At 38.4% G+C, this 16,539-nt stretch overlaps 1 protein-coding gene across 1 annotated transcript in view; it reads left to right on the top strand.

Annotated features, from left to right (window-relative positions):
• PCCA (propionyl-CoA carboxylase subunit alpha) overlaps positions 1-16,539 on the top strand; it is a 438,123-nt gene that overhangs the window by 365,742 nt on the left and 55,842 nt on the right. The window contains exon 21 of the mRNA XM_046664150.1: positions 71-124. Within this exon, the coding sequence (XP_046520106.1) occupies positions 71-124 (54 nt within the window). The remainder of the gene's footprint in view (positions 1-70; positions 125-16,539) is intronic.

Below are 16,539 nucleotides of genomic sequence, written 5' to 3'. Positions count from 1 at the left end.
GCTGCTATGAACATTCATATACATGTTTTTGTGTGATTGCAAATTCATTTTACACTTCTTTTTTTTCCAGTGTCTTTCTCGAGAAGCAGGTGGAACCATGAGCATTCAGTTTCTTGGTACGGTGGTAAGTATGAAAGAATTATTACTTTGTATATTCTCTTAATTTACTGAGAAAAAAAGTGTTCAACTAGTTTTAGCCCATGTGTTTGAACCTGGCTTCATCGTGATTCTAGTTTGCTGTTAAATGAGATGTCTTGGTATAACGAAATGGGTTCTTTAATGTATTAGTGAAGTTTCCATGATAGAATAACTTTTGCTATTTCTTTTTAGAGAGAAAATAGTTTTTAAAATTATTTGCAGTTTGTTGAGTACTTTAAGTGCTTTTTTCTACTGGAGATTTTCTCCCTGTTTTTATAATAAAAATAAGAACGTATTATATAAAGATGCTTTTGAAAATAGTGGCCTCAATGGGTGTTTTTTGCTCAACTTTTCCTTCTAGTTTTCTCTATTAGGTCCTTTCAAGTCCACATTTCTAATGAAATTGAATTATAATTTTGTGTCTTGATTTTTTTTCTCTTAAAAGCCTATTAATCATTTCCCATATTGCTATAAAATATTTATAAGCATCATTTTAATGGAGCTATATTTAACATTCTGATGAGTAGAGGTGACATATTTTACTTATCCATAAGTTCCAACTATTGGATTTTTAAGTTACCCCTAACTTTTTGCCATTACTAATGGTGTTCTAATGAACAATGCCATGTGTTTTGCTTTTTTGATGTTTTGAATTATTCTCACACTTATATATTTTCAAAAATTTGTAAGTTATATTTCCTTCTAAATAGAGTCAAAACCATGAATAACTTCATGGCTTAGTTGCATGTTGCCAATTTGTTCCTATCTCTTTAGAACACCATTCATCATATATTATAATACCACTTTGTACTCTCACTAATATTAGTTATCATTTTCAAAATTATTCAACTCTATCTGGTGAAAAGAAATTTATGGTTATTATTTTTGCTTAGAAGTTTATAATTATCATATTATTAGTAGTCTGTTATAATTTTCAAAATAATTTAACTGTTTCAAAGATACTTTATTGTTATAATTAACACCTACCTGTTTATTGCTATTGTGTTTGAATATTTCTCCATGTATTCATTTGCTAAGCATCATTTATAATTTGTAAAATGCCTGTTCATGTCCTTTGGGTACCTTGTTTAGATTGTGTATTTCACATTGGATATTTCTGTTAGCTCTGTGAGTTTATTGAGAATATCACAGAGGCTTGTGGCTTGGATCAAAAGAGTAGTGATTTTGCAGCTATTGAGAGAGGAAGGATACTACTAATAATGTGCATTTATGAGGTGTAATGGAGTTTACGTATTAATAAGTACATGTATAGTATATATATATATATGGGCACTTGCCCAGTATAATGTAAATATTAAGTGTTGTACCTTTGACTTGCAGTTATTCTTATTTTTCTGATTAAAAAAGTATACATGCTTATTTTTTTAATTTAAAAACTTAAATGTTATTTAAATGTATGTTGTAAGAAATTGCATTAGTCGGGGTTCTCCAAAGAAATGGAATCAACAGGGGTGTGCGTGTATGTGTGTGTGTGTGTATTATTTATGTAAATACAGAGAGAGAGAGAGGGATTGATTGATTTTAAGTAATTGGTTCACATCATTGTGGAGGCAAGTCCAAAATCTGCAGGGTAGGCCAGGGAAGAACTGCAGTTCAAGTTCAAAGACAGTAGTGTGCTTGCAAGATTCCTTCTTGCTTGAGAGATCAATCCTTTTTCTTCAGTTGGTTGAATGAGGTCCACCCACATTATGGCGGGTAATCTGCTTTGCTCGAAGTCTACTAATTTAAATGTTAATCTCATCTAAAAAATGCCTTCATAGAAACATCTAGAATAATGTTTGGCCAAATATCTGGATACTGTGGCCTAGCCAATTTGACACATAAAATTAACCATTATAGTTATATGTAGCCATCCCATCCCCGAGAGGTATTTAAGTTATTAACAATAGGTATATCCTTCCAGAAATACAATTATGCGTCTTTTCATGCAACAATAAATTGTGGACATCTTTCCAAATCATCTGTGTCATTCTTTTTAATGGCTACCTATAATTATATCATGTGGTGGTTTTTCTGTACCTCAGTGCTCATGCTAGAAAGGGCACTTACGCTGTCTCTGCTACTTAATGACTCTCCTTGGGTTCTAATAGATTTCTCAACCTTCATATATTGAAAACTGAGCTCTTGATAGCCACAACCTGCAAAAAACCAAGCAAATGAAGTTTCTCCTGTAATTTTTCCTATCTCAAACAATGGCAACTTGAGCTAAAACCTTGTATTTTCCTTGATTCCTCTCTTTCTTCTACCACTCCCACTGCCCACATCCTGACCAAAGCCTTTGTCATCTTTTGCCTGAATTACTACAGCAGCCAAAGCCTTCCCATGTCCTCCCTAGCTCCCTCGTCTATTAATAATAATACAGCAGTGAAAGTGGTCCTTTTAAAAGATATATCAAGTTAGTTGGCCTTGTTACCCTTCTTCAAACATGTCAGGCACACACCTCAGGGTCTTTCCATTTGGCTTTCCTCGGCTAGGACTGTCTGCCTGTAGATATCTGCATAGGAGGTTCCTTCACTTCCAAGACTTCACACAATAGCCGTCTCCTTAGGGAAGGCTTCCTAGTCACACCGTTTACAATTTTGACCACCCTGTCCAATGTTTTATTTCCCCTTTCCCCCACTTTATGCTTTTTCTATGACATACCATATATTTTACTTTTTCAAATTTATTTATTGTCTGTCTTTCCCACTTGAATGAAATAAGTTCCACGAGCATAGGGCTTTTTGTCTGTTTTGTTCACCACTCTTTGCCCAGCACTCAGAACAGGGCCCTAGTGTATAGTAGGCAGTCAGTGAAGACTTGTCGAATGAATGAATGAAATCGACAAGTGTTGGACCTAAGTATTGGATTTGAAAAAGAAATGTGAAGAAAGCAAATATAGAAACAAATGGAGAAAAAGAAAAGTAGACTGTTTGGGACCTTGGAGATGAACTAATCTGTCTTCCTCAGGTAAGGAAACTATGCATCAGGAAAGAGAATTCGTTTTACCCAAGGTTTCCCCTCTAGTTTGGTGGGGAGAGCTGAGAAGAGTGCTCAGATTTCTCAGGTCTCAGCCCAGTGCTCATCCCATCAGTAAATGCCCATTAACTTTATTCCCTTTCATCCACTTGAGGCACCCAAAACACGCTGGAAAAAAATACCTCAACAACCAACAAAAAGTCACCTGAAAAAAAGGACAAGAGGAAAGGAGAATTTTATGTAGCTGACACTTCCCTCTTCCTCTAGTAAATAAATGATTGATTACTCGCTAACAAATGCCAAAGTGGCTCCGTATCCCCTTTATTTATATAGTTTATACAGAAAATTTATACAGTCAATTTCTAGAGCAATTTCTAATTACCATAAAATTCTACAACTTAGCAGTTTGGATGGCCGATGTAGTTTGTTATGATGTGTTTTTCTATGTGTATTATTAGCAATAATAGATCAGTATGGAAGAGGGAAAGAAAGTTTTGAGATAGTGGGACTGTTACCACAGATATGGATTGATTTCTAGCTGGCATGTGCTGTATCAGTCCAGATTGTCTAAAGCAGACGTGGTTTCCAAAACTTGCAGGTCAGGAAGAGCAATGGCATGTCATCTGGCACAGATGAGACTTCCATACACATTTGTCTTTGTGAGAATCCTTGTAGAATTTTCTATACAAGTTGTTTTTTGTTTTTTCTTTTTGATATTGAGAACATGACCTTCAATGTTTGAAGAAGAGTTTAATTTTAGACTTTGAGAAGTAGTTTTGTTGTATCAGTAAGGTTCAAAAATGTTACTGTTTCAACTTAAAGAAGGTCCAGACTTAAAAGTAATTAATTTCATTCATTTTTTACTCACTCTGAACTTTCAAAAAAAATGTTTATTTTCATTTTCAATAAAATAAATTTCATTACATTTTAAAAAGTTGGTTTTGTTAGATATTATATTATGTAAATATTAAATATTCTATAAATGTTAAAGATAGACTTTACATCTTTGTAAAATATGTATAAAATAACATTTACAAAATATTTGTAAGTTAGTAAGAGTAGTGATACAACAAAGACTCGTATATTCCCTGTAGAGTTTTTAAAAATAATAGTATTATCATTGTTTTGGAAGTTCACTCTGTGGTCCTCCCCAATCCTGTCACCCTTTCTCCCCCTTCATGGAGAGCTTCTTCCTGATTTTTGTCACTCTTTGCCTTTCTTTATAATTTTTCCACGTATTTGCTTCCTAAATATTATACGTCTTAGTTTTGCATGTTTTAAACTTGAAGTACATAGAATTATATTCTGTAATCATCTGTGACTTGGTTATTTTGCTCTGTGTTGTTTGTGAGACCCACCTCTACTGCTCATGGATACTTGAGTGGTTTCCAGCGTTTTGCTGTGACTCTCAACACTGCTGTAAGCATTTATGTACATGGGTACCTGTATCCTGGTTGCACATGTGCCATAATTTCTTTAGGGTTAGGATTTGAGTTAGTTTATGTGCATTGAATATGCAGTGAATGAGTTACTTTGTTTCATATCTTCACTAATACCTGATATTATCAGAATTCTTAATTTTCGCCAGTGTGAATAGTGACCTCATTATGGTTTTAATTAGCTTATCTTATTAATGAGGTAGAACACCTTTTCCAGTGTTTATTGGCCATTTCCATTTGTTGACTATTGAGTCTCCTCCTCTGTGAAGTACCTCTCTTCAGGCCTTTTGCCCATCTTTCTATGGATTGAGACTGCATAAGTATATTTTAGTCTATTTATGTCATTTAGATTTTTAATAATAAGGCAAGAAGGGTTAGGTTGGGACCATATGATTAGTTCCAACAAGGGCCTATGGATGGAACTGATTGTCAAGAACTGCAGAGGGTATGAGATTTTACCCTATTTGAGACTACACATTAGTCCACTGAAGAGACTCTAGGGTCGGAGATGAAGGACGGTTTATTACAGCAATAACAGTAGCCAGAATATCATTATTTTTGTACCAATTCCCTGAGCCCCAGTTCCCGTAGGGCATGTGAAAAGGGTAAGATGACGGCTGCATATGCAATGGATTGTCTGGTGGGAGAGGGACCTAAGCTTAGTGAACCCGAGTCTTTTATAAGGGGCAGTAAGCATGCCTGCACTTTGCTCTGGACGGAAACACTGTATCTTCCAAGGCTGTTTGCTATATAAACATCCTGAGAAAAATAGTCTAGAACAAAGGACAGTCAGTGCCTTGCTCACAAGAAATGAAGGAATATGAGGGACCTGTGGAGAGTTGTCTCCTTATAGTGATATATGTCACCTCTGGTCAGAGATAGCCAAGAGCAGGTTTGAGCTCTCCAGGCCCTACTGTGTCCACCCTGGAAGCTCTGTGTTTGGTTGTTGAGCCCCTATCAGTGTGGGTCCCTGGGTGAATAGTGGAGCTGAGCACTGCCACCTCTAACCTTCAGTGGACTGAGATTTTAGTGTATAACATAGCTTATCCTAATACACATCCTTGGAACGTAAAGGACTATCTTCTGTTCATAGAACCACTTATCTACTTATATAGATTCAGATTCATATATAAGTTATAGATTTGAGATTCAGAAGATCTATTTTAAAGCCTTTGGCTCATCAACTTTCAATCTAAGCATAAGATCTCTCCTTTTTGTTTTGCTGTTATTTAGAAATTGTCAGGTAGTGTTTTTGTATAATGAAAGGCATAATCTTCCAAATTAGTACAATGGGGCATTGAAAGATGAAATTTGTACCTCTGTGACCCAGAGGAATATTTGAATTGGGTATACATATAAATTCAGAACATCCCCATTTTAGCCTTTAGTATCTATCAATTTCATTATTGTTCCTAAAATGTAGTATATAGGACTCTCTTCATTTCCTAGGGCTGCTGCAACAAATTATGGCAAATTAACAAGCAAGTGGCTCAAAACAACAGAAATCTGTACTCTCGTAGTTTGGGAGGTCTTAAATTGAGGTGTGGGCAGAGTTGGTTTCTTCTCGTGACTCTCACAGAGAATCTGTTTCTGCCTGTCTCCTAGCTTCTGGTGGCTGCAGGCATTCCTTGGCTTGTAGCTGCATCACGCCAGTCTCTGCTTCCATCCTTACGTGGGTTTCTTCCGTGTCTGTGTATGTTCATTCACATAAATGCAAGGATACCAGTCATTGGATTTAGGACCCACCCTTATAAAGTAAGACCTCATCTTAACTAATTACATCTGCAAAGACTCTATTTCTAAATAAGGTCACATTTTGAAGTTCCAGGTGGATGTGAATTTTTGGATGACAATATTCAACACAGTACACACTCTGTATGGGCATGAAAGCATATTTGACATGTTTTAAAAATTAAAAAATTCCTCAGGCAGTTTATCTGCAAAATATTTTATAAGTAGAGCATTATTCCTTAGGTCTGTACTTTATTAATACCTGACTTGAGCACTGCCATTTGTTTTTCCAAGTATTTTTGACCCTGTTATCACCACCCATATGAGTGGTGTCATGTATCCCCTACTCAAACACGCTGAAACACTGATGAAAGTTATGCCTAATTTTCGGAAGACAAAAGTAAGCATAGAGAGGTGAAATGACTATTCTGTGCCAATAACTAGTCTGTGCTAAAAACCAGGATGCAAAACCAGGTCTCTCTGACTTTCAAATCAAGCTGTTAACCATCAAAGTGCCTTAAAAACAAATTGCTTTACTGCATAATCGAGGGAGCCCTTTGCAGTTACTACTCAGTTCAGCTCTCTTAGTCAGCTTGGGCTGCTATGACAAAATACCACAGACTGGGTGGCTTAAACAAGAGACATTTGTTTCTCACAGTTCTGGAAGCTGAGAAGTTCAAAATCAAGGTGCCAGCAGATTTGATTCCTGGTGAGGGCCCTCCTCCTGGCTTGTGGGCAGCCACCTTATAGCTATATCCTCACATGGCAGAGAGCGAGTGCTCTGGTCTCTCTTCCTCTTAGTAAGGATACTAATTCTATCATGAGGGCCCCACTCATAACCTCATCAAACCGAATTACCTCCCAAAGGCTCCACCTCAAAATATCATCATATCGGCGGGTAGGGCTTCACATATGAATTTTGAGGGGACACAAACATTTAGTTCTTAATATACACTTAGTTGGTAAGCTGCATATCCCAGAATTTTTCCAGGGTATCTGTGCCTTTTCAAATTGTAGGTTGTCTGGGTTTTGTTTGTTTTGTTTGCATGTTTTTGGTGAAACTGAGTTTGTGTATATCAGATAATATAAGCTCACAAAGAAACAAAAGAGGGCTAGTGTTTTACTTAACCTGAATTCCTTTCTTGGAAGCTGCTTCACAATAAGGATGAATATTTTGTAATTTAAGAATGTAGAAGTTACCATTTTATTCCACGTTTTTGTATTGCAATCATTGTTTGTATTTAATTTATAAAGTACCATTATTTTTAAGGTACTATAATATTAAGGCAAACATATCTCAGTAAGACTGATTTTTTTTTCTTGTAAAAACAATGCATATTGCCCAAAAGAGAAAATAAGCCTTGACTATATTGAACAGCTTCTTCATAGCTGTGTTGTTGGCATTTACCCAAAGACTCTTGAGGAACTATCAAATTATATGTCTTTGAAGCTTAGCCAGAGATCTTAATGAAACCATATCATGCTAAAGTTCTTAAAGCTAATTTAAATCTCAAATTATACATTTTAAATTAAGTTTTTATTGATAATAAATATACTTTATTTCTTATTAGCCTTGAAAGCTTGAGTGATAATATCAGTAGAATAAACATGTTTTACAAAGATTTACCATTAAGAATGCTATTAATGTGACCCTTGATACACTGGCGCAATTAGATTTCAAAGTAAGCATTTATGAAGTAACAGCGATTAATGACAACCATCGAAAACAATTTTGAACTCCATCAGTTTAACTCAGGAGGGTAAACTTAATATGATAATTCATCTAGTTGAATTGTATCAGCTTAGCAGGAAAGTATGTAAATATGTGACCCTTACCTAGCTTCTAAATGGATGCTGTGCTGATAGATTTATCAGTTCCATTAAAGAACTTTGGGGAACTTTGGAATTTCAGCAATTGTTCCCTTGGAGGCTGAAAACCCAACCTGGTCTCATACTGGGACCATTCTGGTCTGCATATTTCCATAATTTGCCTTTGCTACTAATATGACAGCAAGACACAAATAACTGTTTCTAATAATATCAGATGGAGTTGTGGAGGACAGCATTTTAATGTAGTAAAAGACCTCCCCGTGGGGTTGTTATTGCTGCTATAGAACAGCAGCTACACAGTCGCAACTGTAGTCTCTTAATTGATTCGTTTAATTAGCACAAGCTGAAGCTTGGGCTGTATCTGTCATCTGATATCATAGGACCCACAATCTGCATCATTCATATTTAGAGATGTATAAACATCATCAAAAAGTTCTACTCCTTCTGAAAACTCACTTATGGACATTGAATTTTAATAGAGTATGCCTCCATTTGTTTGAAATCCAAATAATTGGAAAATGAAAAGAACTAGGTTTGTTATTGTTTTTCTTTATCAGTACTCTTTTGAGAAGTAAATGATATCGTGCATTTTTGGTTATTATTATCTTCCAAAAATAAACTTCCAGAGAACTTCTTCAGTCTTCTCTACCTTATAAATAGATAAGCAGTCCCTCTGTTTACAGGTCTGACTCATCTCTAGTCTCCATTTGCCTTTTTCTCCCTTCTGTATCCCGACCCTTTCTCTATATCAGTGGGGTCTCAGGAGTGACATGATGGCATATTGGCATTTCTTGTGCGCTAGTCCATGTCGCAGCCTACCTTTGCAGCCACCCTGAGTCTTGCCGGTTTAGGCTTCACACTTGTGTTCATCCCTTGGCAGGGCATCTTGCTCAATTGCTACTGGAGACTTGCACACCTAACCCAAGCTTCACTGGTCCCGATTCCCTTGGATGGGGATAAGAGGGGTCATGGGCAATGTCTGGCACAGAACCCCAGTGCCTTCCTCTGATGGCCACTTCCACCCCATGCATGCAGGGCTCCGTCCCCACTGGTGGGGGTCAAGCTCTGCCTATTGCTGCCTTTTTCCTATCCAGCCATAGAAAGCAGATGATGGCCATAGAACAGACATATTTTGTGAAAGATTTTAGATACATTTTACAATGCTAAGAAAAAATAAATCTGTAGCATTCCATCTTGGCTTTTCCTCAAATACGCAAAATTTCAGCCAAAATGTGGGTAAAATAAGGTTTTATGAAATGGACTGTGAAATGCAATCCTAATGTTGAACATCATTTTGTGGTAACATGTGATCTGTATACCATGTGACCAACCTCAGAACAAATTTTTGGAATATAACTAAGTTTACTTTCTGTTTCTCGTCTTTTGAAATTGGCTTGCTGTATATAATTTGAAAGTGCAATTATTAATATCCTATTGTGTGAAGCATTTTGAACAAAAATTTTAAGAAATCGCGGACTGCCTGTTCCACTGCATGCCGTGAAGTGTGCTAGATGAATGTGTCTGGGTCTCTGCCCTTAAGTAAACCCTGGCTGCAGGTAAACACAGACCAGCTGGTACCATGAGTACGTGGTAAGTGCCAAGATGGTTATGCACAGGCTGATGTGGTGGCACAGAAAATTGTAGATCTTTTAGCTTTGCTTTTTTCTTTTTCTGATGCAAAAAGCTGTATATATTGGTAGATAAAGTGTGGACCATAGGGCATAGCTCTCGGATTAAGAGTCTGTTTCCTATCTTATTAGACACTGCGTTTTGTTAGTGAGCATAAAGCCTAGCATTTAGTGGTAGTCCTACTAGTTAGTCATCACCTGTTATGTGATAGACATTGAGTTCTGGTGATTCAGAGGAAAAAGGTCTCCCTGCCAGCAGTGAGCCCACTGTCAACTAAGGATATAGCAATATTAGTGTGGTAAGAGTGATAATAGAGGTTTGTATGCAGTGGAGGTGTTCTGGGGCTTGGGAAGAGGCACTGGAGGAATTGCGAAAAGCTCTCCAGTGAATATGGACAGCTCATGCTAAGACTTGAAGGATGAATAGAGATCGCAAGCAGGAAGACATTTCAGATGGAGGGGAACAGCATCTGCAAAGGCCCTGAGACAGCATGTTCAGGAACTGCACTCTGTGATGATGGCACAGAAAGCAAATGGAATAAAATGAATGAAGGTACGAAGGCATGAGGGTGCCCAGGTGTTTAAGGAAGAGCAGGTTGGCTGCTGAGGGTGGTAGATACGTGCCCAAGATCTGAATGGGAGGTGAAACTAGAATTGCAGGAACTAGATGTTGCAAGACCATGCTAAGGAGATTGGGCTTTATTCTCTAGACTTTGAAGGATTTTGAAAGAGGAGAGTCACGATGTCATCTGAGGTATGTTTTGATTTGATTTTAAAGAGAACTTGTGGGAGCAGGCAAATGAAAAAGAGGGAACATTGGAGAGCCTCCTCTTGAGGACTCAGTGTCCAGTTACATGTACTATGCAGACTTGAAATGAGCCTGAGGTTCCTAGATCTGATAACTGATGCAGTTAACTGAGGGAGAAAATCAAGAAGAGAAGAGTTACACCGGAGAAAAGGTGGAAAAGATAATGAGTTGGGTTTTTGATTGTTTTAAGTTTGAAATGCCAGAGAGACGTCTATGATGTGAGGAAAATTTCTAGTCTGGAGATCAGGAAAATGATTACGGGTGAGGATGTAAGTTGGTGCTTCGTGGACATGTAGAAGTGAGATCTGAAGGCCAGAAGTAGGTGACATTGCCCAAGGGGACAGTGAAGAAGGAGAGGACAGGCCCAGAAGGGACCCCTGGAAAATAGCCGCATCTAGTGGGGAGGCTCCTAGCCTCTCTAATATCATCATTTAAAAATTACGTTATCTATTGTCCAAATCATTTATATTATAGGTTGCTATTGGAACCAATTTAGTGTAACGTCAATCATGATTTCACAGTATCCTAGGGTGTCTCTAATTATTTTGGAGTATCTCAAAATCCTGCTACCATCTGCCAGAGATCCTCAAAATAAAATTAATTTTAATGAATAACATAATGCCTTATATTTGTATGATGCTTTAGGGTTTTAGAATGCTTATTCAATTTGATTCAATTCCTAAGATAAACAAGCCATACAGCACCTTAGAGTTAGTTGTAAAAATTAGACACATGACACTCTTTGAAATGTTGTCAATTTAAAATATTTGAAATTATTGAGTTATATGTTTGTAAGAAATTTCATAAACCATTACTAGAATGCTAGGGAATATTGGGGCGGGCGGTGGAAGAGGAAGAAATGCTAAATAAAGCTTGATTCCTCCCTCCCCCACGTTTGAATCTCAAATCTCTCACTTGCTAGCTTTGTGAACTTGAACAAGTTACTTAACCTTTCTGTTCCTCAATTTTCTTATCAGGAAAAGATCTACTTTTATGGAAGTGGTGTGGATTGAATAAGAAAATGTTTGTAAAATGCCTGAAAACAGGAGGCACTTGGCATAAAGGAACTCAACTATTACTATTGCCCCTGAAAATATTTAGTACCTCTGTTTGCTTCATTTTGCCTCACACTTTTTTCTCCTTTTTCTTGCTTTCTTGGAGACATGCTAAAATCCGAAATTGTAATCTCCACTGAAATCACACTTGGTGTGCAGTCTACAGAGAAATTTGGAAGGAAAATATTTCTCTTTTATTTGGAGAGTCTAATTTTTGTCCATCCACGGTTATAACCTCCTGAGGTAGTTAACATATTATTTATCACTGAGTGCTAAATGTAACACATGTGTTTAAACCTGTACCTTGTGGTAGCAAGATACTTAAGAACATCTGCTTCCTTGAAGAGTAATGAAGTTCCCCAAGAACAGCCTTGACCAGGGAAGACTCAGTGCCTTGTGTTTGAAAGGCAAAACACTTCTGATGTAGGACAGTGGTTCTGATTTTATGATGGCGTTTATGGACCTTCTTTCCTGCAGCAGCCTCACGTTGAGGGTTATTCTTTGCAGTAGGCCATTTAAGGCTACTGTGGTGTGGTACTATAGATTGCTCATCTTGCGTGCCTGTAAATTATTTGACTGTTGCTATTTAACTCATGATGCGAACGATGTGGAAATGGCATCTTTTCTCATAGAAGCAAGGTCTGACAGTGGTTCTCAAACCTGAGTTTGTGTAAGAATCACCTGGAAACTTGCTAAAAGTGCAAATCCCCGGGCTCCATTCCCAGCGAAGCTGATTTCCCAGGTTTGAGGTGAGACGTAGGGATCTACATTCGTAGAAATAGTTTAAAATATACCAGGAGTAGGATTTGGAATATATTTTGACACTTGATATGTGATTAGTATCTAGTTTAGGAAAAGGTTACCAAGAAACACATTATATTAATGGTGTTAGGAGTCAAGCCTAGGAACAATGTTCTGAATATTTCTTATTATGACCGGATGGGACAAGCATTTGATTATTTGAACTAATTGGTAGATTAGTGTATATGTTCATAATACGTAACTTTTTTTAATCAGGGAAGGACATGATAAGACCGAAAGTATAATTACATTTATAGTATCATCAACTGTATCTTTTAGGTTTACTTATCAACTGCATAGTGGTTTAGATTTAGTCTGATTGATTTCAAATCCTACACCCACAGGACAGTGATAATTTTTATTTTTGGCCTAGAATGGGGTTTCTCAACCTTGCAGTATTGACATTTTGAACTGGATAATTCTCTGTTGTAGGAAACTATTCTGTGCTTTATAGAATGTTTAGCAGCATCCCTGGCCTCTACTCACTAGATGCTAGAGCACCTCCTCAGATATAACAACCAGAATTGTCAACAAACATTGCCAAATGGCTCTGGAGGTGAGGAGGGGGCAAAATCTCCTTGAAATTGCCTTGAAAACAACTGGCCTAGACTACATATAATAGTTGGGGTTTCAGAGTCTTCTTTCCTATTTCGGTAATAAGTCTAATGTTCTAGAGATAAAGTCTCTAGAACAGATGTGATACTTCCCGGTGTATTATACACATCCTGACCTACTCAAATGCCTTTTGCAGAGAAGATAACAACAACCTTTAGGTAGCCTCATGCTTGATTTGCTTTAGGAATGTGTTTAACTATTGGCTTTGTGGGAGTGTGTAAGGGTTACTCTTTCCTAGTCTTCGTCATATTGGATCATAAACCAGATGTGCCACGGATAGCCATTCGTGAAAGTTAGAAGTTCTAGTTTGTGTAATTGCACTCTGTTCATGTGGATCCTTTTTACCACTGGAATAGCTGTACTGTTATTGTTACCAGAGACCCTCACGTCTTGAGTCAACAGAGAGAGTGTATAGTTAATGCCTTATCTCAGAAGCTGCTGCTCTTCATCTGGTCCTCAATTTTGTAAAAGTCCTGTGATCTTCCTGGTGAGATGTATCAAATAGAGTATGTTACAAGCACCACCTCACAATGGCATTTGCAAAGAAGTATTTTCCTGTTCTTTTCCAGCTAGCGTAACTCTTTAATATTTTGTAGCACTTTCCCTCTGTGTGTGGGAAGTATGTGGCAGGATGCCTGGCAAGGCATGTGGGAGTCAAATAGTAGTGTCTCAGGTGCATATTTCTGAGAGGTAGCTTTCCCAAGCCGGCATATGTTTTGTATGGTATAAATTCCCAAGATTGTGGGGGACAGCTAAGGTAATTACTAAGGTATCGGTGCTAATTACCCTAGGTAATTACCAAACATCAGGGGCACGTGAAACTGCCAAGTGCCCTTGTTTGAAATAGAACCCCTGCCTAATTTAAGGGGAGGGAAATAATTAGTGTGTTAAGTCCTAACCGTCACCCTTAGAGTGTACCATGTCCTAGAGTGAGCACCACTCCTGTCCTGTCTCAGCTGCTCAGTAAACTGGTCTTTAAAAGGGTGGCCAAGGACACAATGCTCCCTGAGTGCCTGCAATGCACCCGACGCTTTTCATTTGTCACCTCATTTAGTCCTCACAACGATTTGAGATCATCAGCAGAACCCCCATTTTACAGATGAGGTAACGCCTCTGTTGTAAATTTACAGAAATAAGCGATTTGTCAGAGAGGCAGCTATAGGATTTAAACCCAGGTGTCAACCTTGGCTTCCTTCACACTGGCGTCTAGGTGGCTGGGATTTAGGTCTCCCAGTGGCCCTTTGCACTTATTATTCCTGACTACCGGGTGGAGAGCAGCTTGTGGGCTTAGGGCCCAGCCACTAACGGGCTGGAATACTCCAGGTCTGGTCTCCCCTGCTTCCCCATGTGAGTTACTTTCATATTTGGCGGGGGGGAGGGGGTGTTCTTTTCTTCAGAAGGTAACATTTATACAAGTAATTGTTCTAGATATTAAAAACAGATTAAAATTGCAATTTGATATATTTGATTTAGAGCCTTTCCTATCAATTAGAGTGTAAGAAAAGCTAGCTAATATTTAAGGGGATTAGTTTATGGAATACATGTTAAAGTGTGCTGTGAAAGATTGTCATTTAAGTATTTAACCTCTCTCTACTCTCCACTACTTTATTCAACCAAGCTGTGAGCCCCCTGAAGGATTTTAGGAATAATCCAGGTGGTTTTGAAGTATGGGTGCCTAGCAATATTTTGTAGTATTCCAAGTCTAGACCAGTGGTTCTCAACTGAGGTGACTTTGCTCCCCAGGGGACATTTGGCAATGTCTGGAGACATTTTGGCTGTTAAAACTGGTGGGCTCCTACTGGAATCTAGTAGGTAGCTTTCCTTAAATTGATTTATTTATTTTTTTAAAGATTTTATTTTTCCTTTTTCTCCCCAAAGCCCTCTGGTACCTAGTTGTATATTTTTAGTTCTGGGTCCTTCTAGTTGTGGCATGTGGGATGCCATCTCAGCGTGGCTTGATGAGTGGTGCCATGTCCGTGCCCAGGATCTGAACCGGCGAAACCCTGGGCCACTGAAGCAGAGCGCGCGAACTTAATCACTCGGCCATGGGGCCGGCCCCTCCTTAAATTTATTGTAAGCATCACCAGGGATGCTTCTGAACATCCGGCAGTAAACAAGACAGCCTCTACAAAAGAATGATCTGACCTAAAATATCAATAGTGCTGAAGTCGAGAGTCCTTGTCTAGACAGTAATTATGGAAAGGCCAAACATCTGTGACCATCTCCCCAACCTTCACAGAGCTCTCTGACCCTGTGCAAACTTACTCTTACGTGTTCCCTGGATAAAAGTCCACACCTATTCCAGCCTATTCATTTTAAGTTATCTCATGCAACCTTAATTTGTAAATTCAAAGAACTGCAGGCATCTACATCCTATTAGAGAAAGAACTGGGCTCCATGTACATATATGTCATATATTTTGTTTTACTATTTTGTCCTAAGATTAATGATTCTCGTGTGTGCATTTGTGTCTTCACAAAATTTTGACCAACATATCATTCCTATAAATGAATTCTTCTCTTAATAAGCATCTGCAGTTATGATCTGACGGACTTTGATATTGTTTTTTATATTCTCGATTGTAGACAGATTTCTTTTCAAAAAGAACAAACTTCTTGCAGTTCGAGCTTGCTCATCAGTAGAATTTCCTTGTTGGATCATCTCTGTTAATGCCACAGCTACTTAAAGTAACATATCAATTAGATATTGTTGTATCAATTTATCAGTTTGTTGAAAAGAAACCTACATAAATACATGCTGTGTGCTCCATGTGTGCACCCAGCACGCCTGAGCCTTTGATAAGGCCTGTATCTTCCAAACGGCAGCTCTTGTGGTTTGAGAGTGGGGTTGTGAGGAGCTAAGAGTGGTGCCTAAGCACCAGCTTTGTGGTCTCACCCCCTCAGTGGCCCTCACTGTTCGGTCTGCATTCTGGCCCTCAGTGGTTCTGCAGATCTTGTCTTCACTTGGCAGTGTGTTCCGAAATGTACCTGCAGGAGTTTAATTTATGGAGGTGACCGAGTGCCAACACAGAGAGGTTAATGCCATTGAAAGAAATTATTATGTCCATTTCCCAAGAGAAGAGGCAGCCCTGTGCCACGCAGGTCCAGTGCAAAAGCACCAGGGTTGGTCAGGAGGCAGAAGGGAGTGAGGAGAAAGCATTGGCAGGAGCCTTTATTGGGGTTTCCACAGGAAAGGCAATGATGTAGGGCAGGGTAAGCAATTTCTGATTGACTAGTTTGAATAATGTCAGTGAGCTGCGGGCTACAAGGGTGATCTCTAGCTGTCTGGTACCTGGCCCTGCGATCATTTAGTGGCTTGGTGTGTGAGTTAGCTAAAGGGGTGGTTAGCTTGCATAAGAAAGGCAGGCTGCTGGGTAAGTTGTTCACTATCTTTTGGAGTTAGCTAGCCTTGGGAGGGGCAGTCTCTCTCCAGGTCTGTAAGGCCCCCAAGATGTCAAAACATTATAAGGTATAGAAAATTAAAAAAACCCCATGATTAATACACAGAGAACCTGG

The sequence above is a fragment of the Equus quagga genome, chromosome 6, assembly GCF_021613505.1.
Source record: "Equus quagga isolate Etosha38 chromosome 6, UCLA_HA_Equagga_1.0, whole genome shotgun sequence".
NCBI lineage: Eukaryota > Metazoa > Chordata > Mammalia > Perissodactyla > Equidae > Equus > Equus quagga.
This window is presented reverse-complemented; position numbering and strand designations above follow the sequence as displayed.